The sequence below is a fragment of the Marmota flaviventris genome, chromosome 14 (assembly GCF_047511675.1).
Source record: "Marmota flaviventris isolate mMarFla1 chromosome 14, mMarFla1.hap1, whole genome shotgun sequence".
Taxonomy (NCBI): Eukaryota; Metazoa; Chordata; class Mammalia; order Rodentia; family Sciuridae; genus Marmota; species Marmota flaviventris.
In genome coordinates, this window is record NC_092511.1 from 89,187,871 (window position 1) to 89,215,496 (window position 27,626).

A 27,626-nucleotide genomic window follows, 5' to 3' on the forward strand; every position below is an offset into this window, starting at 1 on the left:
GGTTAGAATCTGTGGGTTCGGGTCCTGGGTACCAAGCACCAGGAGGTGGCCGGAACCAGAATCTAGGGGAACGTGTGTCCCGGGACCGGGAACCGGGTGAGCAAGCCCCGCCCACTCCGATAGAAGGCCGCTGGAAAGCGGCGCGCGGTAGCCGGAAGCCTTCCCTTCCTGCACACGACCCGGAAGCGGAAGGGAGTCCGTCTCTTTTCTCTGTCCATTGCGTTTCTCCTGCGTTCGTTGCTTCTCCCGGGAGCGGTTCCGAGGGGTTGTTCGCAGGGTGCGGTGAGAAGCGGTGCACTGAGGTCTCCGAGCTGCTGCGGCCATGGCGGATGTGACCGCCCGTAGCCTGCAGTACGAGTACAAGGCGGTGCGTGGGATCTCGGGGGAGGACTCTGGGCGGCCGAGTGTGGTTGGGGAGCGGGAGGCTGTGGAAGGGGGTTTCAGTCGAAGGCCTCCAGGACAGCCGCGACGGCGAGGGGGAAGTCGATCTGGGGAAGGTAAGATCACACGACGACGCTTAAGTCAGCCCCCACGGGGGCTGGTGGGATAGGCCGAGAGCTCTCTGAGGAGGCTTTTTGCAGTTCTCATTGTAAGTCCGCCCCCTTCCATGTGATGCTCCTCTAACAGCGGGCACTGTTAGGAGCAGGGATACAGGGATACACCGCTGATACAGGACATGGGACTCAGCTCTAGGCTCATGCACAACGTTGTATGACACCATTGCTTTTCCGAGAAAACGGTTTTAGATCCAGTTAATCATTATTAGCCTTAGTTGCTGTGGTTCTTTCATCGGCTGATATGATTGTGATGGTCTCATGTCGAAGTTTTGGTAATGTATAATCTTTTCAGAACTCGAATCTTGTGCTCCAAGCTGACCGCTCTCTCATTGACCGGACCCGCCGGGATGAACCCACAGGAGAGGTGCTGTCCCTGGTTGGGAAGCTGGAGGGCACCCGGATGGGAGATAAAGCTCAGCGGACCAAACCGCAGATGCAGGAGGAAAGAAGAGCCAAGTATGTACCAAGGGGACGCTGGTTTTTCAGATTCAAAGTCCACCTTCCCTTGTAGCAGTTGAGCAGCATTTTTGCTGCAATGTGTGGTGGAAGGTCAGACATCAGTGTCATTAAAAATACTGTGGAAATTTACAGAAAGTTTGTTAGAACATGAGAGTTTTAAAGATTCTTTGGTCTTAAGTGCAAGTAAACTGGAAAATAAGTTTTTTGAACATAAGTGTTTCTGATCCACAGATCTTAATTTTCTTTTAGGTTTTCAAGATCCTGGTATTCCCTTGTCTCAGTAATTTTTTTTTTCCCCTCACTACTGACTCTTCATTACTGCTTTTTCCTTTTTTTTCTACTCTTGTTTGTTTTTTGGTTGTAAACTAATTCAAGCATCCATAGTAAAAAAGACAGTTTTGTTATAATTTGTTGGGAGTAGGTTAGAAGTAGATTCTGTTGAAACTAGTTTGTTTGTCTAGAGAAAGGTAATGTATATGAAAGGTGAAAAAACTAGTTAAATTCCATTGTGTAATCTTAAGTTAATGGGGAACCTGTCTTATATCAATTTGTCCATCTAGTGAGAGGATGGCAGGATTTCCTATTTATTTATTTATTCATTCATTTATTTACACAGTACCTTTATTTTAATGTGGTACTGAGGATCAACCCAGGGCCTCGCATGTGCTAGGCAAGTGCTGTACCGCTGAGCCACAGCCCGAGCCCCGGGATTTTCTTTGTCCCTGTGTCCTGTAAATAAATGCTCCCATAAATGAATAAGAACAAGTTGGACTCATTTGATGGAGTACAGGTTCCTGTTCTCAAATATCAGATGTCTATATGCCATGAGACTGAAAAGGAAAGGAGGATGGGCTTGATCTAGTCTTGCCTGGGGGTGGGAAAGTTCTTCTCTTCCATTTCATATCATGTCTTCATCAGGCGAAGAAAACGTGATGAGGACCGGCATGACATCAACAAGATGAAGGGTTATACTTTGCTGTCAGAGGGCATAGATGAGATGGTGGGCATTATCTATAAGCCCAAAACTAAGGAGACCCGAGAGACCTATGAGGTGCTGCTCAGCTTCATCCAGGCTGCTCTTGGGGACCAGGTAAGGCAGCGAGAGGCTGAGGCCATGTGTTTGGAAAGGGAGAATGTCACATTTGGAAGACATCAGAAAAACCTTATCTTTAGATTTCTGCTGCATACCAGTTTTCAGAATAGACTAATACTTACTAAGCATTTAGTTTATATGGAACAACACATCAGCTATTAATACTTATTTCCTATTTTGCAGAAGAGAAATGTGAGGCACAGAATAGTTATGTAATTTTCCTAAGTCGCAGAGGTAGGATTTGGCAGAGTCAGGATATGAATTCAGGTGATTTTCTCCAGGATCTATTCTTAACTCTTTCCCATGCATGATTACATTGTGGGCTTTTTTGAGTCTTTGAGAGACTCTGAGATGCTAGAGAAAGTATGGACATAGAACTACCAAAAGTGTGTCAAGATGGAAGAAGACTGCTAAGTGCCTCTGTCATCTAGGAATGTGAGGCAGATTACTGTGAAAGCTGTGTCCTGCTTCTGGAGACTACCTATCCAATCTTTTTTATCCCCCCTCTCAGTGCTGGGGATTGAATCCAGGGCCTCATGTATGCTAAGCACAGTGTTCTACCATTGAGCTATATCTCCAGTTTCTCTAATATTTTTAAAACAGATGACTTTTACTTCAATAATGTGACTTTTTTTTTTTTTGGCATTATTGGGGATTGAACCCAGGGCCTCATGCATGCTAGGCAAGCATTGTACTACTGAATTTGCAACCCTCCTAGCTCTAGGTGGAGTTTTTATCAACATTAATAAAAATTGTTACAGCCAGGAGTACTGCAGTTTTGAAGCAATGTGGCTCATCACATCCTGGCATCACATAAAGCTGGTTGGGGGGTATTCTGCATGTTATTGTTCTAAAAGCTGAATTTTTTTTTTTTTTTTCTTTTGTGGTGCTGGGGATTGAACCCAGGGCCTTGTGCATATGAGGCAGGCACTCTACCAACTGAGTTATATCCCCAGCCCACCTAAAAGCTGATTGTTTTTTTGCCACCAGCCACGTGATATCCTTTGTGGGGCAGCTGATGAAGTTCTAGCTGTCTTAAAGAATGAAAAGCTTCGGGACAAGGAGAGACGAAAGGAGATTGACCTGCTGCTGGGTCAGACAGATGATACCAGATACCATGTGCTAGTAAACTTGGGGAAAAAGATCACAGACTATGGTGGAGATAAGGAAATTCAAAATATGGGTAACTAAACTGTTTGTGTTCTGATTGTTGTTGACTCTGAAATGTGTATCTTCTAGCATCATTTGATAATGAATCTGAGTGTCAGTGATTTCCCATCAACCAGAGTTGGTGGGTTCTTTTTTCTTGTTGTTTGTTTGAGGCATTTGGCAGGTTTTATTCAAAGCTGGCTTTAAGGAAGATAGAGAAGATTTTTTTTCCTCGAATCTCCACATTCCTATTTTGTGTTTTTTAAAAAATTAATGACTAACAGACACCAGATTCCCTCAATTCCAGCAGCCATTTCTTACCAAGATAGCCTTTTTCCGCCTTTTTTTTTTTTTTTTTTCCTTTTTCCTATACCAGAGCTTGAACCCAGGGGTGCTCTACCACTGAGCTACACCCCTGGCACTTTTCATTTTTATTTTGAGACAAGGTCTTGCTAAGTTGCCCAGGCTGGCCTTGAAATTTCAGTCCTCTTGCTTCAGCCTTCCAAATAACTGGGATTAAGGAATGCACCACTATGCCCAGCTCTCAGGCCCTTTTATTGTGTAGAATGTGGAAGAGAACTTGGGCAGAGCCTGTGGGATAAGAGAGGGGTGGAATCCAGAATTGGTGGGTGGGAAACTGTCTCAGTGCTGACAGCACAGATGGCGCTCTCATGTGGATCACCTAAACTAAATCCTTATGTGTCCTTAGACCCCAGTTCTGTGCCTCTTTTCATTAACTGCTCACTGCTCTTCATCATTTCAGATGACAACATTGATGAGACCTATGGTGTAAACGTGCAGTTTGAGTCTGATGAGGAGGTGAGCAATTAAGCAAGTGGACTAACTCATTTTTTTAATTGTTAGGTGACAGGACCCCTTTTAGTGTAAAGAGGTCCCCTAGCTTAAGCCAGATAGATTTTATGGTGTTTTATGAGTATCAGAAATTTAGTGTTATTTTGCTAAAAATATTATTATCTTCAGGTTTTCCAACGCAAATTTAAGTTATTAAATATAAACTAATATAATTTTTTTCCATTTTTTTATTACTGGTGCATTTCAGTTGTGCATAACGATGGAATTCATTGTTATATATTCATGTTTACATACAATGTTATAATATAATTTGGCCAATATTATTCCCTAGTATTGCCCATTTCACGCCTCTCCTTTCTCCCCCTGGTCTCTTTCCTCTACTCAGTTTATCTCCCTTTGATTTTCATGAGACACCCCCCCTGCCCACCTTTCTTTTCCTTTTTTCTCTCTAGCTTCCACATATGAGAAAAAACTTATGACCCCTGACCTTCTGAGTTTGGCTTATTTCACTTAACAGTGTCCTCAAGTTCCATTCATATTCCTTCAAATGCCATAGTTTCACTTTTCTTTATGGCTGAATACAATTCGTGCGCGGGCACGTTTGTGTGTGTGTGTGTGTGTGTGTGTGTGTGTGTGTGTATCACATTTTCTTTATCCGTTCATTGCTTGACAGACACCTAGGCTGGTTCCGTAGTTTGGCTATTGTGAATTGTGTTGGTATAGACATGGGTGTGCCTGTGTCACTATAGTGACTTTAATTCTTTAGGATAAATATTGAGGCAAGATATATTTGGGTCATGTGGTGGTTCCATTCCTCGTCTTTTGAGTAACCTCCATACTAATTTCCACAATGGTTGTACTAATTTATGGTCCCACCAACAGTATAAAAGTGTTTCTTTTTCTCCACATCCTCTCCAGCATTTATTAATATTTTATTTTTTAATTTTTTTTTTAATATTTATTTTTTAGTTTTCAGCGGACACAACATCTTTGTTTGTATGTGGTGCTGAGGATCGAACCCGGGCCGCACGCATGCCAGGCGAGCGCGCTACCGCTTGAGCCACATCCCCAACCTATTAATATTTTAATAAATATGTTTTTTAGTTGTAGGCAAACCTTTATTTTATGTATTTATATACAGTGTTGAGGATTGAACCCAGGGCCTCACACATGCTAGGCAAGCACTCCACCCTTGAGCTACAACCCCACCTCCAGTGTTTATTATTGTTTATATTCTTGATGGCTGCCATTCTGACTCATGTGGGATGAAATATCAGTGTAGTTATTTGTTTGTTTGTTTGTTTTTCCAGTTTTTTTTTTTTTGGGGGGGGTGATACTAGGGATTGAGGGGCTCTTAACCACTGAGCCACATCCCCAGCCCTTTTTTTATATTTTATTTAGAGATGGGGTCTCCCTGAGTTGCTTAGATTCTTGCTAAATTGCTGAGGATGGCTTTGAACTCAAAATCCTCAGCCTTCCAACCTGCTGGGACTATAGGTGTATGCCACTGTACTTGATTTTATGATTTTAAGTAGCAACAGATTAACAAACTGCTCATAGTAGTTCATTTAACAAATGTTTATTATTTATTAAGTACCCACTTTGACCATGATATATATATTTTGGTTGATGGACATTTATTTATTTATTTATATGTGGTGCTTTTGAATCAAACTCAATGTCTCACACATGCTAGGCAAGTGCTCTACCACTCAGCCCCAGCCCCAGCCCCATGATGCTGTTTTAAGTGCACATTTTATTTCATGAGTAAGCACAGTGCTGAGCGAGCTAGTTGTGGTCTCTGCATTTCTGGATCACCATCCGCTTCCCCGGCCTGCTTCTGTACAGCTCTTCTCTCCTGTTAGCCAGCAGCTCTTGTGTCTAAGGACTGTGTATATATGAGAGATTGTGATCGAGGCGGTTGCCATTGTGGCAGCTAAAGTGAGAAGCAGAAGAGAGGAGAGAAGCATCTAAGGAATCCCCACCAGGTTGTCATTCTGTTAATGTGCTCTAGAATAAGACTGAACCCCCAGGGAGGGGGACGGGAAAGGAAAAGCCGTAGAATGAATAGGATGTCACTTTCCTATGTTCATATATGATACAAGACCAGTGAAACTCCCATCATGTACAGTGACAAGAATGGGAAGTTATACTCCATGTACATATGATATGTCAGAGTGCATTCTGCTCTTATGTGTACCTAAAAGGAACAAAGACTGACCCGATTCCAGTAAGTCATTGATTTCACCACAAAGCCATTGCTCTAACTAAGGGGGTCATTTAGGGTGATTCGGGGAGCGGTTCTGTGGTGGCACAGGATGGGTTCCGGAGTATGGTTGAGGTGGGGGCTGTTTCCACAGGAAGGCGATGAGGACGTCTATGGGGAGGTTCGAGAAGAGGCGTCTGACGATGACATGGAAGGCGATGAGGCCGTTGTGCGCTGCACCCTCTCAGCTAACGTGAGTGAGGTCTCCTTCCCCTGGCTGCATGGCCAGCTCATTTCTGGGTGTAGCCTTTTCCCAGTGCCTGGTCTGGTTTTGCATTACTTAGTGAGCCGTGTTTTGACAGAGTGAGCCATAGTAAGTATTTAGTGTCCTGATTCTTAAGATTTCAGCTGGTCGCCTTCCTACCCTGAGGCATGTGGTGGGGAATCAGCCTGGTGCTCCTGAACTCAGGATAGCCCTTTTTTCTCTCAAAAGGGCCCCCAGAGAAGGCTGGCTGTGGGGTGGCAGGGAGCTTAGTTGTAGGGCAGTGAAAACGTGGTTGGGACCTGGTGAGCTAAGGGCCTGGCTATTATTTTAGCTTGTAGCCTCAGGTGAACTGATGAGTTCCAAGAAGAAGGATTTGCACCCTCGGGATATCGACGCGTTCTGGCTCCAGCGGCAGCTTAGTCGTTTTTATGATGATGCCATCGTGTCACAGAAGAAGGCAGATGAAGTGTTGGAGATTCTGAAGGTATGGCCGAGATGGCAGTTCTGTTGAGTGCATCTTAGCAGATGGAAATGGTGTGGAGCAACAGACAACTGTGTCCTTGATGGTGGCATTGCTTTCTCGTTAGACGGCCAGTGACGATCGTGAATGTGAGAACCAGCTGGTTCTGCTCCTCGGTTTCAACACGTTCGACTTTATTAAAGTGTTGAGGCAGCACAGGATGATGAGTGAGTATGCGGGAGCTCTTCCCCATGTGTGGCCTGAGCCAGGCAGGGGGGTGCTGCTTTCATGGCTTCTGCACTTAATGATTTTTCTCTGCACCCCAAGAGTGAAGGCTGATTTACCCATCCTGTGCCCCCCACCTCCTCCTTCTGCTCCCTGTCATTGGCAGTTCTGTACTGTACCTTGCTGGCGAGTGCTCAGAGTGAAGCTGAAAAAGAAAGGATCATGGGAAAGATGGAAGCTGACCCAGAGCTATCCAAATTCCTCTACCAGCTCCACGAGACTGAGAAGGAGGATCTGATCCGAGTAAGGGCTGGCTTGATCGTTCTGTCTCATTTCTCAGTTGGAGTGTTTGCTTCAGAAAAATGGACAATTGGCTAGAGATTAAAAAACAGATGTCAGAGTAGTGAAGCATTTCTCTAAATTCCTTGGGGTTTCTCAGTGAGTACTGATTAGAATTGTTACATTCACATTTGTGTGGCTAGAGACTGTTTGTTCAGCAGCACCAGGGGGACCTTTACAGATTTCACCATAAAGACGGTGTTTACTTGAATGCAGGAACAGAACCCATGCTTAAAAATGGGACTCAACACTGCTGCCTCTTCCCTAGATGATGAGGTCCCTCTTCTATGTGCTCCTAGGTGCTGAGGTCCCTCTTCTGTGTTTTCCTCTCCTCTATATCATTTGTTTCCTTGGATCTTTATTTATTTTTTATTTTTTTAGTTTTAGGTGGACACAGTATCTTTATTTTGTTTTTATATGGTGTTGAGAATCGAACCCTGTGCCTCACGCATGCTAGGCGAGCGCACTACCACTTGAGCCACATCCCCAGCCCCTCCTTGGATCTTTTTGGTGGCCTTTTGGCAGGTGTCTGAATGTGAAGTGCCACCTTTTGTTTTGGGGACTTAATAGTACCAGTGAGTCAAGCACAGCTAAGCAGAGACTGAAAGGGGCAGGTACTCAGCATGGTGATGAGCTATCCTGCTTTTTTCTTTTTCCCACTGCAGGAGGAAAGGTCCCGGAGAGAGCGGGTTCGGCAGTCCCGAATGGACACAGATCTGGAAACCATGGATCTGGACCAGGGCGGAGAGGTGGGAGTTGGGCCATCTCCTAGGCCGTGATGGGTAGAAAACTGTCGTGCTCAGCCAGCTCACTTCCCATGGATTGTTGTTTGTCACATCCCCAGGCACTGGCTCCACGGCAAGTTCTGGACTTGGAGGACCTGGTTTTCACCCAAGGGAGCCACTTCATGGCCAATAAACGCTGTCAGCTTCCTGATGGGTCCTTCCGTCGCCAGCGAAAGGGCTATGAAGAGGTGCATGTGCCTGCTCTGAAGCCCAAGCCCTTTGGCTCAGAAGAGGTGAGTGTAGTGTTTTGCTCAGTTCTCGTGCTCAGTTCACCTCTCTTCCAGTTTCCAACCATTGCCTAAGATGTAGCCTTGTCTGTTAGATAGCTTATTTCTGAAATGAACGCTGCTTCAGAATTTTCCTATTCTAATTTAGAGCCCAGGGGATAATTTTGATCTCTCTGGACTGGGTCTTAGTGAAGAGTCAAGTAGGGCGATGGCCAAAGAATGAGACCCTGGCAGTCCCACGGTAGTGGGCAGTCTGCTGAAGGATGCTGTCGGTGTGATGTGCATGGCTTTTCTCCCTAGCAACTGCTTCCGGTGGAAAAGCTGCCCAAGTATGCCCAGGCTGGATTTGAGGGCTTCAAAACACTGAATCGTATCCAGAGTAAACTGTACCGCGCGGCCCTGGAGACTGATGAGAACCTGCTGCTGTGTGCTCCTACTGTAAGGGCTGCCCTGCTGCTTTTTATTTGATAAGAGACTTGTTAAGTGGTAGATCAAATGCCGTGACATGCTGTTTTCTGTTTTGGAGATAAGCTTGGGGAAATTGGGGCAGCAAATATAACCTTATAAATGGGCTGCTTGTCCCTGACCTCTGTCTTAGGGTGCTGGGAAGACCAACGTGGCCCTGATGTGTATGCTCCGAGAGATAGGGAAACACATAAACATGGATGGCACCATCAACGTGGATGACTTCAAGATTATCTACATTGCTCCCATGAGATCCTTGGTACAGGAGATGGTGGGCAGTTTTGGAAAGGTAAGGGTCAGATCTTTGCTCCAAAAGATACTGGCCGCAGTTCTCCAAGTACTGGGAGCTGGCCTGGGCATCTCTACTGCTTATGTGGGGCATCTCTGAATGCCTCTGTGGTGCTTTTCCCATTTCTGAAATGGAACTTGACCCAGGTACAGAAAGCTACTGGGGCGAGAATGTCTTGAACTCTCTTTTAGAAGGGTTTACTACCTTTCTTTCATCTTCTGCATAGTGATATTCTGATGTTGGTGTTATTGCATTTTTAAGTATTTATAAAGTGTCTTGTGGATATGGTTGGTAGAAGACCTCGTGGTGTTATTCTAAGTCTATTATCTGTAAAGTCCATTTCCCCACCCTTACATGCAGAGCTCCCAGAGATCCTTTGCCTGCTTCATGTGCTTGAGTGAAACTTGGATTTGTTTTAGGAGTGTGTGTTCATATAGACTTATTACTTACCTACTCCCAGTACCCGACACTGAGACTACCCAGACAGAGTTTGGTATCTAGGCCCCTTCAAGCTTGCTGCCTTTTTTCCTTATTTCCAGTGCTGGGCATTGGACCCAGGGCCTAGAGCAAGCTAGGAGAACATTCTACCACTGAGCTACGCTCCAGCCCACTTCAAGCATTCTTGCCTGATGTACCTCTTTTCCCCTTAGCGCCTGGCCACTTACGGAATCACTGTTGCTGAACTGACTGGGGACCACCAGCTGTGCAAGGAAGAGATCAGTGCCACTCAGATCATTGTCTGCACCCCTGAGAAGTGGGACATCATCACACGGAAGGGTGGTGAACGCACCTACACTCAGCTGGTGCGGCTCATCATCCTGGTGAGCAAGGGGAGCATGAGGAAACCTGGAGGCAGTCGGGATCAGGAGTGTTGTTGGGCTTTAATGGTGAACATTTCCTCAGATCCTTTTCTGTAGGCACTAGCCTTTGAATGACAGCCATTGTCAGCTTTGTTGTTACAATTCAGTAGAAAAACTTAGCAGCATGGTGTTTGCAGTATTTCTCATATCTTTCTTCATGTTTGAAATAATTTTGAAATAAATATAAACAGACCCCCAACAAAATATATGTGTGTGTGTGTGTGTACACACACACACACACACACACACACACATTCCCAGAACATAGAAGGGCTTTATAAATAAATAATCTGTTCTCAGAGGCAATAAGTAGGGAGTCAGGACATTGTGTTCCGTGTGCACAGAAGCACAGTGTGGAAGGTTTGAGTGTCATTTCTTTGAGGTGTCTGGGAGAGCAAGAAAGGAGAGTGCACGAGCAGGCATTGGCAATCTGTGGCTGCTGGATTCTGTTTATTGGAACACAGCTGCACCCCTTAGCTTATGTCTTGATTACAGCTGCTTTCGTGCTGCAGAGTAGGGTTAAGTATTTGTAATAGGGACTCTGTGGCCCACAAGCCTAAAACATTGACCACTTGGCCTTTAAAGAAACAGTTTGCTAAGCCCCACATTGGAGCCTGGCTAATCAGCCTCATTAGCAGGGACATTAGGAATGCTGGATCCCTGGGCCCACCTCTTGCCTTCGAGTACCAGCAAGATCTCCTGGTCTTCCTGTGCTGCTGAAGTTTGAGAAGTGCCACATGCAAACTCATGCAATGCGTGAGAGCTTTTGTTCTTATTTAATATAAATATGAAGCCTTATTTGACATACATATGGTCTGACCAAAAGCTTCATTTTTCCATAAGGAAATTTATGTGAAGGTTAGGAATTCGCTTACCTAAAGTATCTTGTCATAAAGTGCTGCATCAAAGCAGCTCACGGTATGCTCTTTCCTGGGGTATTTCTTGGTGAATACTGTCTTCATTCTTCGGATTTCTTTAGCTTAAAATTCCCTTTCTTGTCGTTGTTGTCGTCGTCTTTTTTAAATTTTGTTGTTGTGGGTGGACAGAGTGCCTTTATTTTGTTTTATTTTTATGTGATGCTAAGGATTGAACCCAGTGCCTCACATGTGCTAGGCATCTTCCTGCTTTGCTATCTTCCTGCCTCCCAGCCACCGCCCTCTTGTCTTCTTTGTTGGCATCTTAGGTTATATGTGTATAAAATGGGGGTAGTCTCGGGAAGGGGGGCTGTGTTTCTCTGGTCCTAGAGGTAATTTGCTGCCCTCCCATTCCTTAGGATGAGATCCATCTTCTCCATGATGACAGAGGTCCTGTCTTAGAAGCTTTGGTGGCCAGAGCCATCCGAAACATTGAGATGACTCAAGAGGATGTCCGACTGATTGGTCTCAGTGCCACCCTCCCCAACTATGAAGATGTGGCCACCTTTCTGCGTGTTGACCCTGCCAAGGGCCTCTTCTACTTTGACAACAGGTATAAGAAAGGCTGGAAGAAGTGTATAGCCAAGGTGACCTTCTTACTTTCCTTCTATTTTCTAAGGAGCACTTCTGGATTGAGCTTTAGAGAAGGGCCTTTGGTTTCTGTGTGTCAATCCAAAAAGACAAATATTGCTTCCAGGGCATGGAAAGTACTATTTGTTCCTGCTGCATCCCTGCCAAAGCCTCATTTGTCCTCATTGTTGAACTTCCAGCTTCCGTCCGGTGCCTCTGGAACAGACATATGTGGGCATCACAGAGAAAAAAGCTATCAAGCGTTTCCAGATCATGAATGAAATAGTCTATGAGAAAATTATGGAACATGCTGGAAAAAATCAGGTCTGTTCATGGTTTGTTCTTGAACCTTTCAACTTTTGACTTAACTGATAATTAGGCAAGATTGACACAGGTAGAAGAAAATACAAATCACCAATATCTGGAATTAAATAACTTATTAGTATAAAACCTGCCATTAGCAGGGTAATCAGGGGAATGGGCGTGTGGCTTCGTGTCCCACCCCACTAGGGAAAGAAAGGATAATTAGGGAATACACTAAACAACTTTACACTAGAAAATTAGAAGAAATAGCCAGGTGCTGTGGCACACCCCTGTAATCCTTGCAGGATTGTACCAGAGATTGAACCCAGTGCTTAACCACTGAGCCACATCCCCAGGCCTTTTTTATATTTTTTTTAGAGACAGAGTCTCACTAAGTTGCTGAGGCTGGCTTTGAACTCAAAATTCTGCTTCAGCCTCCTGAACCCCTGGGATTATAGATTTGGTGTGCCTCTGCACCCATCTTCAACCAGAATTTTTTTTTTTTTTTTTTTTTTTGGTACCAGGGATTGAACTCAGGGGCACTCAACCACTGAGCCACATCCCCATCCCTTTTTTATATTTTATTTAGAGGCAGGGTCTCACTGAGTAGCTTGCCTTGCTTTTGCTGAGGTGGGCTTTGCACTCACAATCCTCCTGCCTCAACCTCCCAATCACAGCCAGAATTCTTTAATTGAGCAGAGTTTAGCAATGTTAACCAAGACAAATAAGGAAAAACAATAAGATGTGTTTCTTTAAATCTGATAAAAAAAAAGTGAATGAATTTAAGTGAAGACTTAATATGTTTGTTTTTCTTCATAGATACTAAGACTATTTCCAAAATGTGGTGCTAGTCCTAGATGTACTTATAAGTCCTTTTTTTTCCTTTATAAAGATGTGTCTTGCAGATACATCTTCATGTGTCTTCGACTCTTGTTTAGGAGCTTGAACACATTTTTTTTTGGTGGGGGGGCGGATACTAGAAATTTAACTCAAGGTGCTTAACACTCGTGGAGGAAATTTAACTTAGGTGCTCAACCATCCCCAGTAATTTTTATTTTTATTTTTAGACAGGGCTTTGCTAAGTTGCTGAGACTAGCTTTGAATTGCCATCTTCCTGCCTCAGCCTCCCAAGTTGCTGGGATTAAGGGTGTGCACCACCATGTCTGGACATACACAGATTCTTAATTAAGACCCTTGAATTTGCATTCATAGCATATTTAAACTTGCTGTGCAAGATTGGGTGCTAGGGCTGGTTTAATTTCCCACCTGCAGGATTTTTAGTTATTAGGTGGGCTCCTTCTTGGGTCTTGCTGGCCCTGGTTAGGCTTCTGAACCTTCTTGCTATTGCTCCTTTTTGCAAGACACTTGATTCTGATTTATGTAGTGCAGCATCTTTTCCTACTGCTAGTGCCCTGGGCCTGTAGGAGTGGCTATTGCAGTTGTGTCTCTTAACTATAGCAAACTATGGTTTCTTCTTAGGTGCTGGTGTTTGTCCACTCTCGGAAGGAGACTGGCAAGACGGCCAGGGCCATTCGGGACATGTGCCTAGAGAAGGACACTCTAGGTCTGTTTCTGAGAGAGGGCTCAGCTTCCACAGAGGTCCTTCGGACAGAAGCAGAACAGTGCAAGGTGAGGAGGGTTCTGCTCATTTCTCGTTCCTGCCTGGTAACTGGCCTCCCTTACCAGTTAGGTCCCAGACAGCTCTGCTGGGACTGAGTGACCCAGGGCACTGTTTCACATAGGAATGGTGATTGGATGTGGTTATGGGGATGGGTAAGGGGCAGGGTCTCACGTGAAGAGAGATCCTTTTCCCCGGGAGAGTTCCACCGGAAGATTCACCTCATCCCTTGGTCTTTTCTGTGCACAGAACTTGGAGCTGAAGGATCTTCTGCCTTATGGCTTTGCTATTCATCATGCGGGCATGACCAGAGTTGACCGAACCCTTGTGGAGGATCTTTTTGCTGATAAACATATTCAGGTAAGGGTGGGCAAGGCTTTGGGAGCAGTTGATGCAGGCTTAAAAAGACCTGCTGTGTCAACAGTTGTGCCATGTGTAGGCTCTTGGTACTTGATTTTTTTTCTGGCCCAGCTGGCTGAGGTTGGAGGGTCATGATGGACACACTAAATGTAACTTCCTGCCATCTCTCCCAACACACCACACCCTGCAGGCGTGAAGGTGAGTGCGTTTAGGGAGGTGTCTGAGGAGTATAGCAGAGCAAGCGCTCTATAGCTCCACCAATTCCAAACATGCCTCCTAAGGTCTTGCCCATGTTCCTTCACTCTTTTAGGGTAGCCTGATTTTGCATTTTCTCAAGACTATAAGTTTATTAACTTCTGACTCTTACGTTTCTCTGAAACTGAAACGTTAATTGCGGAATAGATGAGGAGCCCGAGGAATCCTTTCCTCACTATTCGGGTGTCACATTGACAAGTATTGGGACATACCCCAGTCCAGTTTCCTCCTGCCCTCCTGATAGTTCCCATAGAAGCTCTGAGGCCAGAGAAGTCAGGGATTCTCTCCTTTTCGTGGTATTGCCTGTTTGCCTCATTGTCTTGTCTTGCCTCTCTAGGTTTTAGTTTCCACGGCAACTCTAGCTTGGGGTGTGAATCTCCCTGCCCACACAGTCATCATTAAAGGCACCCAGGTGTACAGTCCAGAGAAAGGGCGATGGACAGAACTGGGAGCACTGGACATTCTGCAGGTACAGAGCCTTTGAGTTTATTCTCAGTGGGAAAAGTACCCTGTTCCTGAAATGCAAGGATGCTGGAAAGAGAGCTCAAAGGCCGTGTTCTCTATTGTCAGATCCCTGAGTCAGATCCAGAAGTCCTTTCTCTGTAGCATCCTTTGTTTGTTGTCTCTGACTTAGATGCTGGGACGTGCTGGTCGACCCCAGTATGACACCAAAGGTGAAGGCATACTCATCACATCTCACGGGGAGCTACAGTACTACCTGTCCCTTCTCAATCAGCAGCTTCCTATTGAGAGCCAGATGGTATCCAAGCTGCCCGACATGCTTAATGCAGAAATTGTGCTGGGGAACGTCCAGAATGCAAAGGTAGGGAAGACTGGGCTCGGTGCCTTCCCCTGGTGCCCCAGAGCCTGAGGGAGCAGGAGTTGGATGGTCCTTGCTGTGGTGCTTGAGGTGTCAGCATCCCACATCCCCTACCTCACACCCACCTCTTCAGTGCAAGCTTCCTGGATCTGTGTCACTTGGCACCGTTCCTCTCGTGTCCAAGATCTTTGAGAGGACTCTTTATCTTTCTATTAATGAAATGTCATAAGCATTCAAAAGGTGATAAACTATGTATCCTCTTAGCTGGGTGTTGATCTCTGAGCCCTCTGTGGGAACTTTGTGTTGGACATGAGCAGTTCTCCATGCTGAGAAGTTTGGCCATCTCTCTTAGGACGCGGTGAACTGGCTGGGCTATGCCTACCTCTATATCCGAATGCTCCGATCCCCAACCCTTTATGGCATCTCTCATGATGACCTCAAGGGAGATCCTTTGCTGGACCAGCGCCGACTCGACCTGGTTCACACTGCTGCCTTGATGCTGGACAAGAACAATCTGGTCAAATATGACAAGAAGACAGGCAACTTCCAGGTGAGTGGTGTGAGGATTTGGAGATGAAGGTCTCAGCAGAAGTTGTAGGCCTGGGTGAAAATTCCTCGGCTTGCTGTCTGTATCTATCTGATTGCTTGGAGCAGGCCTTGGATCATACCTTTTGAACTACGAACTTCTACCTTGATACACCTCTTTTGTAATTTGAGTTGAGGTGGATCATTCAGCTGTGGTACTGTTCAGGCAGTTGATCTGTAGGACCAAATCCTACTGTGGTTGGAGTTTGTCAGTAGTCAGCATTGCTTCAAATCTCTCTTTTCTTCTAGGTGACAGAACTGGGCCGCATAGCCAGCCACTACTACATCACCAATGATACAGTGCAGACCTACAACCAGCTGCTGAAGCCCACCCTGAGTGAGATTGAGCTTTTCAGAGTTTTTTCCTTGTCCTCAGAGTTTAAGAACATCACTGTGAGGGAGGTGAGTCTGTCCAGCACCCCAGGATGGAGCATTGTGTGCACCACCAAGTTGCTGAGTGACTTCTTTCCTTGGCCACTTGGCTTTTTCTTGACCTATCTCCCCCTTGTGGCAGGAGGAAAAACTGGAGCTGCAGAAACTGCTGGAGAGGGTGCCCATCCCCGTGAAGGAGAGCATTGAGGAGCCCAGTGCAAAGGTGAGCCCATCTTTTCTTTGCTGGGGGTTTTCATAATGGTCCAAAAGATGAACCTTGAGTCTGGACTCGTGCGTGTAAATCTGCAGAGCTCGTCCACTTTTTCTTTGGGGATCAGGGGTCATTGAACCCTACGGCAATCAGTTCCCAGGTCTTCTGATTCTTTTTATATGGAGCAATAGTTGTTTAATATCTGTAAATCAAGAGCTGTGGGATATCTTCTCTGGTATGGGTGCCAAAAGCAGAAATATAACTCACTTTGTGGGACTGTCCAGTGATTGACCTCTGGCCGGTTGACCTTACTTCTTTCCAGATCAATGTGCTTCTTCAAGCCTTCATCTCACAGCTGAAATTGGAGGGCTTTGCACTCATGGCTGACATGGTGTATGTTACCCAGGTGAGGGCAGAGTTGAACTGGGGCTGGCATTCCATGCCTTGTGTGCTATGTCTTGAAGAAAGGCTGATGAGGCAGATGGAATGCCTAGCACTGTCCTGACTGGCTGGTTGGTTGGTACCTGTGTGGCCCCAGCTGCACTGTACTAAGCCCAAGCACATGGGAAGGACAGGCCTTGACAGGGGACTGGGAGGCTCTGTGGGCCCTTGGAGAGATGGGCAGGTCTGCCGAACACAGGATCTTCTTCCCCACTGTGGTTGCAGGACTCATAAATAAATTCAGCAATGGCATAGGGTTTTAGTTCTTTGTCTCTTTACCTGTAGGAACAGGAGAAAGGAGTAATTATGGAGGATACTTTGTCTTTTTTTTTTTTTTTGGCACCAGGGATTGAACCCAGGGATGTTAACCCAGGTGCTTAACCACTGAGCTATATCCCCAGCCCTTTTTATTTTTTTAAATTTTGAGACAGGGTCTTGCTAAGTTGCTGAGGCTGGCTTTGAACTTATGATCCTCCTGCCTCAGCTTCCCAAGCCTCTGGGGACTTTGTCTTTGAGTTGGTGTGGGTAATTGCATCTGAGCTTGAGGTAGTTAGCGTGGTAGGGAGGCTTGGGGGCAGTTGAGACTTCACAGAGGAATGCTTCATCTTTCCTCAGTCGGCGGGCCGGCTGATGCGAGCTATCTTTGAAATTGTCCTGAACCGAGGATGGGCACAGCTTACAGACAAGACCTTGAACCTCTGCAAGATGATTGACAAGCGCATGTAAGGGCCCAGTGATCTGGGGGCTGGTCACCATGAATTGGGGTCCCCACACTGAGGGTGTGATGGGAAAGCCTAGGAGTGCCTCTGACCTGTCCTGATGCTCTAAGAATGACTTGAACCTGGGTGAGAGTTGGAGAGGGGAGCCCTGCTGGCATGCGGAAGGGAGTTGGTGGTAGTCCGCCACTGTAAGCTCTCTGGTGTCACTGCAGAGAGTTTTGGACATCTTCCTCTGGTGACTGTGTCTTGTGTGGTTATGGCTAAACTGTTGGAGGCTGTGATGAGGGCAGCTTGTTACAGCCCTTAGAAGGGACCAATAGCTTTGTATCCTTTCTGGGTAGGTGGCAGTCCATGTGTCCTCTGCGCCAGTTCCGGAAGCTCCCTGAGGAGGTGGTGAAGAAGATTGAGAAGAAAAACTTCCCCTTTGAGCGTCTGTATGACCTGAATCATAATGAAATAGGTGTGTGGGGAGCTTTTGTCCTTGTCCTTTTGTCCAGAACCTCCATGCGCTGCAGTTCCTCAGCCTCGGGCCCCCGTAGCCTGTGTTCACCCCGCACGTCCACTGAAGTACAGTCTTGCTTTTGGGCCTGAATTCTCTGGGCTCCACTGAGGCCAAAGGGAAGAAGCTGCCCATTGCATAGAATCTGCCCATTTCCCATGGTGGCCTCAGGCCCAGCCCGCTTTGCATCTGCAGCCAGGCCAGCTGGGCTGCAGCCCCCATACTCTCTCATTTCCTTGTAGGGGAGCTTATCCGCATGCCAAAAATGGGGAAGACCATCCACAAATATGTCCACCTGTTCCCCAAGCTGGAGTTGTCGGTGCACCTGCAGCCTATCACACGCTCCACCCTGAAAGTGGAGCTGACCATCACTCCAGATTTCCAGTGGGACGAGAAGGTGAGGCCTCCCTGAGCAGAGGGTACTGCATGGTAGGTGCTGCGTCCCTGTGCTGGCTCATGTTCTTTTCCCTGTGCTTGGGTTGCCAGGTCCATGGTTCATCAGAGGCATTCTGGATTCTGGTGGAGGATGTGGACAGCGAGGTGATTCTGCACCATGAGTATTTTCTACTCAAGGCCAAGTATGCCCAGGATGAGCACCTCATCACATTCTTTGTTCCTGTGTTTGAGCCGCTGCCCCCTCAGTACTTCATCCGAGTGGTGTCTGACCGCTGGCTCTGTGAGTGTCTCCTCTCTGGGTCCTCTAGAACAGGTCTTCCAAGAACAGTGGATGGGTCTCTTGCCTTTGTGGGGGGAGAGAGGCACATGCTACCTAGGGCTTCCTCAGTTGAGGTGTTGGGGGCTCTGGAGGAGGTTAGAGGAGGGCCTCCTATCCTCCCTGTCTCCTCTTTGTAGCTTGTGAGACCCAGCTGCCTGTCTCTTTCCGGCACCTGATCTTACCAGAGAAGTACCCACCTCCCACTGAACTGTTGGACCTGCAGCCCCTGCCCGTGTCTGCCCTGAGGAATAGTGCCTTTGAGAGCCTCTACCAGGATAAATTCCCTTTCTTCAATCCCATCCAGACCCAAGGTATGTGTTGGGATGCCAGGTAGTTGGTTCTCTTAGGGGCCTTTTAAGGTCACCTGGAGAGCCTGTGTTTTGTGGCAGGTAGGGGAAGAGAGTGCTCGGGTGCTTTGGCAGGCCTGGGAGCTCCGGGATATTTCCCCTTGGTCACTGCTAGATTTACTCTGCTGTTCTGCGTAGTTCCCTGAGGAGCATCAGGAGAGCAGGCCTTACCATGGCACCTTGTTATTTTCTCACTCTCAGGGTGCTAATTGTCTGCTTCTGATGCCCAGCATGGAACCTGGGGTGTGGCATTGGTTGAGACCTCCCTCTGTCATCGTAAACAAGGATGAGGTTCACAGAGCAGGGCTGTGCTCTAAGTACTCGGCCGAGAATAGCGGCCGAGTTTTCCCTCTGTTCCTCCCGCCAGTCCTGTGGTTAGGTTACTTTTGGGGTTTTTTGGGACTGGGGATTGAACTCAGGGGCACTCAACCATTGAACCATATCCCCAGTTCTATTTTGTATTTTATTTAGAGACAGGGTCTCACTGAGTTGCTTAAGTGTCTCGCCACTGCTGAGGCTGGCTTTGAACTTGTGATCCTCCTGCCTCAGCCTCCTGAGACACTAGGATTACAGCAATGTGCCACTGTGCCCGGCTTTGTTGGGTTACTTTTAAGGTGCTACAGTCATTTTGTACATGAGGAAATAGGCATAGGGAGGTGCCCCAATTGAGTTGGCTAATAAATAGCAGAACTTGGATTTTAACTCAGTCTTGAATCTAGGACTTAGGCTGTTATCTTCTATATTAGATTATTTCTAGAAAATGCAGGAGAGTACTGAGGAGGCACTTCAGTTGTGCATCATTGTCTTTGAGAAACAGGAGGATGCTTGGCCTCTCCTGCTTGGGTTGTCCTGTAGATCTCCTTGGGACCAGAGCTTGATCCTGGCCTCTCCCTTTCCTGTTCTGTGGGAGGAGAAGCAAGGCGTATCAGGCTGGGCCATCATTTTGGACTCCTGTACCATCGCTCTGTCATTTGACTGTGACACTTTGGCCTGTGTCTCTGGTTCCTTGGTCTTCACAAGTGGTCTGCCTCTTAGCCTGTCTCCTCTCCCCTCCTGACATGCATACCACTCCTCTCGGTCCCCAGTGTTTAACACCGTGTACAACAGTGATGACAACGTTTTCGTGGGGGCCCCCACGGGCAGTGGGAAGACCATCTGTGCAGAGTTTGCCATCCTGCGGATGCTGCTACAGAACTCGGAGGGGCGCTGTGTCTATATTACCCCGATGGAGGCCCTGGCAGAGCAGGTGTGTGACGTGCTATGACCTTTGTGAGTTTCCCCAGAAATCATTTCATCTGTGATTCTGGATCTAAGTTTTTCCAGGTGGCATTTTCAGAGTCATTTCCTAAAGAGCTTCCTCGTCCCTTAAAGGCTGGACGGGGATCAGAAAGTAGTGTGAGCTGGCACCGTGTTCTGTGCTTGTAGCCCCAGCTTCTCTAGGGAAGGCTGAGGCAGGAAGGTGATTTGAATGTAGAAGTTTGAGGCCATCCTGGGCACAGTGACACCCCATCTCCAAAACAGAAAGTGGCCTGAGATCCTCAGAGCACCCGGTCTTTGGCTTCCCAGTTTCCTCATAGCAAGTGCAAGATGCCCATTGTGGCCTGCTGTTGTGACACTTCCTCCCTGCTGCTAGGTGTACATGGACTGGTATGAGAAGTTCCAGGACCGGCTCAACAAGAAGGTGGTGCTGCTGACCGGGGAGACCAGCACAGACCTGAAGCTCCTGGGCAAGGGCAACATCATCCTCAGCACCCCCGAGAAGTGGGACATCCTCTCCCGGCGGTGGAAGCAGCGCAAGAACGTGCAGAACATCAACCTCTTTGTGGTGGACGAGGTCCACCTGATTGGGGGCGAGAATGGGGTACGGCTGCACCTTTCAGCAGATGAGGGGCTGGGGCTGGCAAAGTGACTTGGGCACTGGGCCTGGCATTTGGGTTTGAGGCCACAGACAAGGCAATTCCTTCTCCACAGGATCCTGCATGTGGCCTTACCCAAGTGGGTGACATGGGGGTTTTTGCTAGAACTCTTGGTAAATAGCATGGTTCAGTGGCAGTTGGCTGCCATGGGGCAGCAGAACCAAACACAGAGAGCCCTAGTTATAAGGAAGGAATTTGGATGATTTTTGAGTCTTAGGGCGATGCGTGAGGCAGAACTCAGGCAGAAATTGGGGAGCCTGGGCCTGAGGTGACGCCCTCCCCCCTCTTTCCCAGCCTGTCCTAGAAGTGATCTGCTCCCGGATGCGCTACATCTCCTCCCAGATTGAGCGGCCCATTCGCATCGTGGCACTGAGCTCCTCGCTGTCAAATGCTAAGGATGTGGCCCACTGGCTGGGCTGCAGCGCCACCTCCACGTTCAACTTCCACCCGAACGTGCGCCCTGTGCCCTTGGAGCTGCACATCCAGGTGGGACCCACACTCCTCCTGCCGTGACCTCAGAGATGCCATTAGCCAGGTCAGGTGACTGGTGTCCTTTCTTCTGCTTTGGTGTCCAGGGCTTCAACATCAGCCACACTCAGACTCGCCTGCTCTCCATGGCCAAGCCTGTGTACCACGCCATCACCAAGCACTCGCCCAAGAAGCCTGTCATTGTTTTTGTCCCGTCTCGCAAGCAGACCCGCCTCACTGCCATCGACATCCTCACCACCTGTGCGGCAGACATACAGCGGCAGAGGTCGGTGGGGCCTGGCTTCTGGGGTGGGTTCAGGTCATCCTTATGGCTTGGGGCCCGGCTGCAGTCGGCAGGGTGTCCCCTACCAACTGATTCAGTGCTTGTGCCGCCCAGGTTCTTGCACTGCACTGAGAAGGACCTGATCCCATACCTGGAGAAGCTGAGTGACAGCACCCTCAAGGAAACACTACTGAATGGGGTGGGCTACCTACATGAGGGGCTCAGCCCCATGGAGAGACGGTTGGTGGAGCAGCTCTTCAGCTCAGGTAAAGATACCTCATGGAGCCAGATGTGGTGACGCACCTGCAATCCCAGTCAGTTCTAGAGGCTGAGGCAGGAGGATCACAAATTCAAGGCCAGCTGCCAATTTAGCAAAACCCTGCCTCAGAAGGGATTGGGCATGGAGCTGAGAGGTAGAGTACCCCTGTTTTCAGTGGCCAGCACTGGAATAAAACCCTCTCGGCTGAGTGAGATGCCATCCAAGGCTTCCCCAAGCAAATAGTGTGTCTTAAATTTTAGGGCCTGGTGCTGTTCCTGGGCGGAGTACTAGCCCTCTTCACCATACTGTTAGGATTTCTGTGTTATCTCATTTATTCCCCCAAGGCCCTTGTGATGCAGGTAGAGAGAGAGCACCCTGCATGTTAGATGAGGCAACGGGCAGGTGCACAACCTGGCACTGTCTCAGAACCTGGTTTTCTAGCATCTGGACTGTTGGCCACCAGACTTGCTTCTGTGTGGATGCCAGGCTCCTGGAGTGGGTAGGACTTGAGAGATATAGTACACAGGAGCGTGGTTAGTTCTTGGTCATGTCAAAACTTCTTTCCAGCCAGCCTCACTCTAAGAGAGCTCATGCTGGGTTGTGAGAGGGAGCTCTCTGCTGGGCGGCCCCTGGGTGAAGCCAGGTGGACTGTCTTAGGGGTAGACAGGGAGCCCTCCCTCAGTCTGCTCCCTTCTGCTGCTCAGGGGCTATCCAGGTGGTGGTGGCTTCTCGGAGTCTCTGCTGGGGTATGAATGTGGCTGCCCATCTGGTGATCATCATGGACACCCAGTACTACAATGGCAAGATTCATGCGTGAGTATAGTTGGTGCTCTGCGTCCACACAAACCTCCCGTCTAAAACAAGCGTACAGCTGCCAGCACAGACATCTGCAAATAAACCTGCAGCCCTGGTTCCACCATAGCAGGTGTTAGAGGTCTTCAGCCTCAGGACCTGGGAGCTTCAGGACCTGGGCTCACATTTGCCTCTTGGTCATTGTCCCTCAGTACTTTAGCATGTTGGAGAAGCAGGAGCCTAAAAGTGTCAGATGTTAATTAAGTCACTAGCCTATTTGTTTTACAGATTAGAAAAATGATCTGATCAAGGTTATACACCTATGTAGTGACAAGAAGTCAAAGGTTCAGTCTTAGGAAAAGCCTGAATAATTTAACTTTTTCCAAAATGCAGGTAATTTTTAAAATGAATTTTATTTTATGGGTTTATTTTTAATGTCTGAATCTGGTTCTTGGTTTGGATTTAAGTTAGATGATTTATAACTTGTGAAAGGTACAGCTCTCAAGATTGGAAAGCTTGACTTACACATTTGATTCTTCAATGGAGAGTTATTTTGCTTTTGGCATTAGATGGGTTTGTAGCACTGGGTCAAGGACCTTGTATGACTAGTTCCTGACCTGCACACTCAAAAGCTAATGTGATGTGTAGGTGAGCGAGTGAAATGACTTCCCGAGTGCCTGAGTTCATGAACTCAAGAGTTGTGCTGGAATTTGACCTGGTCTCCCTTCGCCATGGAAGGTGGCCATGCCTCCGATTGTGGTCTCTGATGATGCTGTTCCTTCTTTCCCCTCCTCCCCCACCAGCTACGTGGATTACCCCATCTACGATGTGCTTCAGATGGTGGGCCACGCCAACCGCCCTCTGCAAGACGATGAGGGGCGCTGTGTTATCATGTGTCAGGGCTCCAAAAAGGTCAGTCCTGGGCTCAGGCAGCCCTTTTGAGATTCTGAGCCTCAAAACAGTTTTCATCAGCCTGATGGATGTTGTTAATAAATTTCTCAAAGGTTTTTCCCCCTCTGCTCTTATTTTCCCATTGCTTTTGTAACGAGCCTGAAGCCACACAGAAGGCGGCTGCCGTGTTTTGGCCACTGCTGTTGACTCTATTTCCACGGAGGTCTTCCTGCTCTGGTTGGCTCTGTCCCCTCATGCGTTGCTTACTGCTCTGCCTCTGTGACTCAGTATTTCCCTGATCCTACTCTATGTTTCTAAATGTGTGGTTTCTTCATTTTGCTATTGTTTGTTTCACACAAGGGTTACTCCTTATTGGTTTGCCCTTGACCTTTTTTGTGACCATGTTGTCATTGATTCCCTACGACTATTTCCCTTTCCCCAATCCATAGGATTTCTTCAAAAAGTTTTTATACGAGCCATTGCCAGTAGAATCTCACCTGGACCACTGTATGCATGATCACTTCAATGCTGAGATTGTCACCAAGACCATTGAGAACAAGCAGGATGCTGTGGACTACCTCACCTGGACCTTTCTGTACCGCCGGATGACACAGAACCCCAATTACTACAACCTTCAGGGTCAGTGGACTCGGGAGCACACACTGTCCTTGCTGGTGTTCCCAGCCCTCGCAGGGCATCTCCCTGCCTGAGACTCCCCACCCACCTCTCTCCTCCACAGGCATCTCTCATCGTCACCTGTCTGACCACTTGTCAGAGCTGGTGGAGCAGACCCTTAGTGACCTGGAGCAATCCAAGTGCATCAGCATCGAAGACGAGATGGATGTGGCGCCTCTGAACCTGGGCATGATTGCTGCCTATTACTACATCAACTACACCACTATTGGTGAGGGCCACGCAGCTCAGTCTGTCTGAGGAGCCTCCCTGTGTGGGGCATCTGAAGCCCATTGACAGGGCCTCCCAGGAAGCAGCACAGCCTGGGTGCTGACTCTTGCTCCTCCTATTGCTTTCCATCTGCTCCTGGCTCCTCTCATGTTTCCTCTTTCCCTGGCAGAGCTCTTCAGCATGTCCCTGAATGCCAAGACCAAGGTGCGAGGGCTTATCGAGATCATCTCCAATGCAGCAGAGTACGAGAACATTCCTATCCGGCATCACGAAGACAACCTTCTGCGTCAGGTAAATATCAGGCTCAGAAGAACAACTTGGAGTTGAAGCTTGGCCTGTGTATGTGTTGCAGTGCCACCGAGACCCCCATACAGCTCTGCCTTCCCACACATCACCCCGCTCCCCGCACATCACTCCCTTCCTGCACATCACCCTCCTCCCCACCCTCACCCTCCTCCCTACCCTCACCCTCCATGGTCTAAACCACATAGTGTCTTTGGCCTAAGTGTCTCAGGCAGGGTCACCTGTTCAGCACCACCTCTTTTCTTCCTCATTGCAGTTGGCTCAGAAGGTCCCCCACAAGCTGAATAACCCTAAATTCAATGATCCACACGTGAAGACCAACCTGCTCCTGCAGGCTCACCTGTCCCGCATGCAGCTGAGTGCCGAGCTGCAGTCAGATACTGAGGAGATCCTTAGCAAGGTGGCATGGCGCTGCTGGGGTGGGGTCGGTGGGCCCTTGGCAGCCTGGGAAGCCTCGCTTCCAACCCTGCCTGCTCTTGTACTCTGCCCGTATTCAGGCAATCCGGCTTATTCAGGCCTGTGTGGACGTGCTGTCCAGCAATGGATGGCTCAGCCCTGCTCTGGCAGCCATGGAACTGGCCCAGATGGTCACTCAGGCCATGTGGTCCAAGGACTCATATCTGAAGCAGCTGCCACACTTCACTTCAGAGCACATCAAACGTTGCACAGACAAGGTGGGCTGGGTGGCCTGGAGTGCTGGGGGGTGAGCCTGAGAGCCCAGAATCCTGTTCTGGGAGGGCCGTGGGAGGTCTCAGCAGGGGAAGTGCAGTTGTGGTTCCCCGAGGGCCCAGCTTCCAGATGCTGGAGGCTGCCAGCCATGGGCTGTTCTTCCCAGAGCACCTTCAGACACGGCTAGTGTGGGAAGTCGAGACAGCGGTCCTTGGAGCTGGGGCCATTCGCTGTGGTTTGTGTCCTCCTCTGACCTCTGCGCGCCCACGGCAGGGAGTGGAGAGCGTCTTTGACATTATGGAGATGGAGGATGAGGAGCGGAACGCGCTGCTGCAGCTGACGGACGGCCAGATTGCCGATGTAGCCCGCTTCTGCAACCGCTACCCGAATATCGAACTGTCCTATGAGGTGGTGGACAAAGACAGCATCCGCAGGTGAGCCAGGCACCACCCTGGGTCCCCGTGGGCACGGCATGACACTATGCTGAGAGGCCACGGCCACATCACTCATGTGCTGCCCTGCTCTCCCCACAGTGGTGGGCCAGTGGTGGTTCTGGTGCAGCTGGAGCGAGAGGAGGAAGTCACAGGCCCTGTTATTGCGCCTCTCTTCCCACAGGTACGTCCTGGTGTTAGGGTGAGGCCCTGTTCTGGGCGTGGTGTGCTTTCCCCATACAGGAGGGAAGTGAGTGAAAATTAACTCACAAGGCTGAAAACTCCTCTAGGGGCCATGGGGTTATCTGCTTGCTTTTGGAACAACTTAGACGACATCATTATTAAAAACATTTGGGTAGTGTTGTCAGTCTCTTGAATGTTATCTCCTGTGTTTTAAATGGCTCCAGGACACTTTTCTTGTATGTTGTTCCCACTCACTCTGCATCTAGTTGCTTGTTTCTCTACCACCAGAAAGGAAATCTGATCCTCTTTTTGTGGGAGAATTATTGTAGGCTGGCCACAGAAGCCAGATGAACTTCACGTTTATTTCTGTGGCTGATTTGTTCAGCAGGCTGTGAGGAGAGCTTATTAAACTAGGCCACGGGGGCTCTGACAGTAGAGTGGCCAGCAGGGAGGGCGTCTCCCCCAGGCAGGGCTTCAGAAGAATGTGCCTTGAATCCTCTGTGGCAGGTTTGTCTCCAGGTTAAGATTTCTCCTCTGGCCTGTTTTCTTTGTGCTTAAAAAGGACTCTGAGGAACAAATCCCCCCCCCAAGATGAGCTTTCTGGTGGTGGCATTGGATTCAAAGGCAAATACTAAACGAGGAGGTATCCTGGGGGAGGAAATGAGCTAGGACCAGCAGATGAGGTTATCTGCCTACTGCAGGATGAAAGCCTTTGAGACACTTTATTTTTGTGGTGCTGGGGATCGAAGCCAGGGCTTTACAGTGGTAGGCAAGCCATTAACTATCCTCCAAACCCCTGGGCCTTTTGATGGTTTCAAAATCTTTAATCTATTGGCATTACCAGAAGGAACACCAGGAATGTGTCTGGTGTTGTGACCATTCTCACAGCTGCCTATAGCCATCCAGTTTGACATGCTGAAATTCTTGGGTTTTGGTCACTGCAGAAACGTGAAGAGGGCTGGTGGGTGGTGATCGGAGATGCCAAGTCCAACAGCCTCATCTCCATCAAGAGGCTGACCCTGCAGCAGAAGGCCAAGGTGAGAGTGGCCACTGGCCCTACATCTGTCTTGGGTGGGGGCAGGGTGAGAACACTTTCCCCTGGGGCCATGTCCTGATTCCCTGCTGCTCTTTCTAGGTGAAGCTGGACTTTGTGGCCCCAGCCACTGGTGCTCACAACTACACCCTCTACTTCATGAGTGATGCTTACATGGGCTGTGACCAGGAGTACAAATTCAGTGTGGATGTGAAAGAAGCCGAGACAGACAGTGACTCTGACTGAGTCCTGAGTGGTTACTTCAGAGAGAGTTCAGCCCGAGTCAAGAATGTGTACAGTTGAGGGATCCTGGCTGTGAGACCAGGTGTCTGGTCTTGCCTGAAATTTAGCCAGTCAGGGCTGGAGTTGTCCCAGCCCACCTGCACTTTCCCCTTTCCACCTTGAAGTCCAAGCTCTGGGTCCAGCATCTGGCACATGTTGTTTCAATATGAACCATGTCCAGCGTTTTGGGGCATGTTCTTTGTAGTTCCTTTTGTGTCAGACAGTCTAATAAATAACTTGGAGAGATTACTTGTCCTTATAGTAGTTCCAAATTAAAAGCTGCTTTCTCCAA

At 48.2% G+C, this 27,626-nt stretch overlaps 1 protein-coding gene across 1 annotated transcript; it reads left to right on the forward strand.

Annotated features, from left to right (window-relative positions):
- Positions 1-186: 186 nt before the first annotated feature.
- Positions 187-27,626, forward strand: Snrnp200 (small nuclear ribonucleoprotein U5 subunit 200). The gene is made up of 45 exons (XM_027919766.2): positions 187-367; positions 850-1,013; positions 1,935-2,106; positions 3,100-3,292; positions 4,022-4,077; positions 6,432-6,530; positions 6,874-7,026; positions 7,130-7,229; positions 7,394-7,530; positions 8,232-8,315; positions 8,411-8,584; positions 8,879-9,016; positions 9,177-9,332; positions 9,983-10,153; positions 11,466-11,659; positions 11,877-12,000; positions 13,459-13,608; positions 13,847-13,957; positions 14,550-14,681; positions 14,847-15,035; positions 15,385-15,582; positions 15,867-16,019; positions 16,132-16,212; positions 16,523-16,606; positions 17,257-17,363; positions 17,702-17,820; positions 18,102-18,256; positions 18,346-18,535; positions 18,712-18,885; positions 20,007-20,167; positions 20,555-20,782; positions 21,132-21,323; positions 21,413-21,591; positions 21,703-21,854; positions 22,552-22,660; positions 23,443-23,551; positions 23,980-24,169; positions 24,270-24,434; positions 24,603-24,724; positions 24,993-25,136; positions 25,234-25,410; positions 25,679-25,839; positions 25,939-26,020; positions 26,964-27,056; positions 27,155-27,626. The coding sequence occupies exons 1-45, from the start codon at positions 323-325 to the stop codon at positions 27,296-27,298; spliced, it is 6,411 nt and encodes a 2,136-aa protein (XP_027775567.1). The 5' UTR covers positions 187-322; the 3' UTR covers positions 27,299-27,626.

Excerpts from the sequence above, each read along its gene's own strand:
- Snrnp200 (XM_027919766.2), top strand. The coding sequence starts at position 323 with ATGGCGGATGTGACCGCCCGTAGCCTGCAGTACGAGTACAAGGCG. Across the intron at positions 12,001-13,458 it reads AACATGCTGGAAAAAATCAG|GTGCTGGTGTTTGTCCACTC; the intron begins GTCTGTTCATGG and ends GTTTCTTCTTAG. Across the intron at positions 14,682-14,846 it reads GAGCACTGGACATTCTGCAG|ATGCTGGGACGTGCTGGTCG; the intron begins GTACAGAGCCTT and ends TCTCTGACTTAG.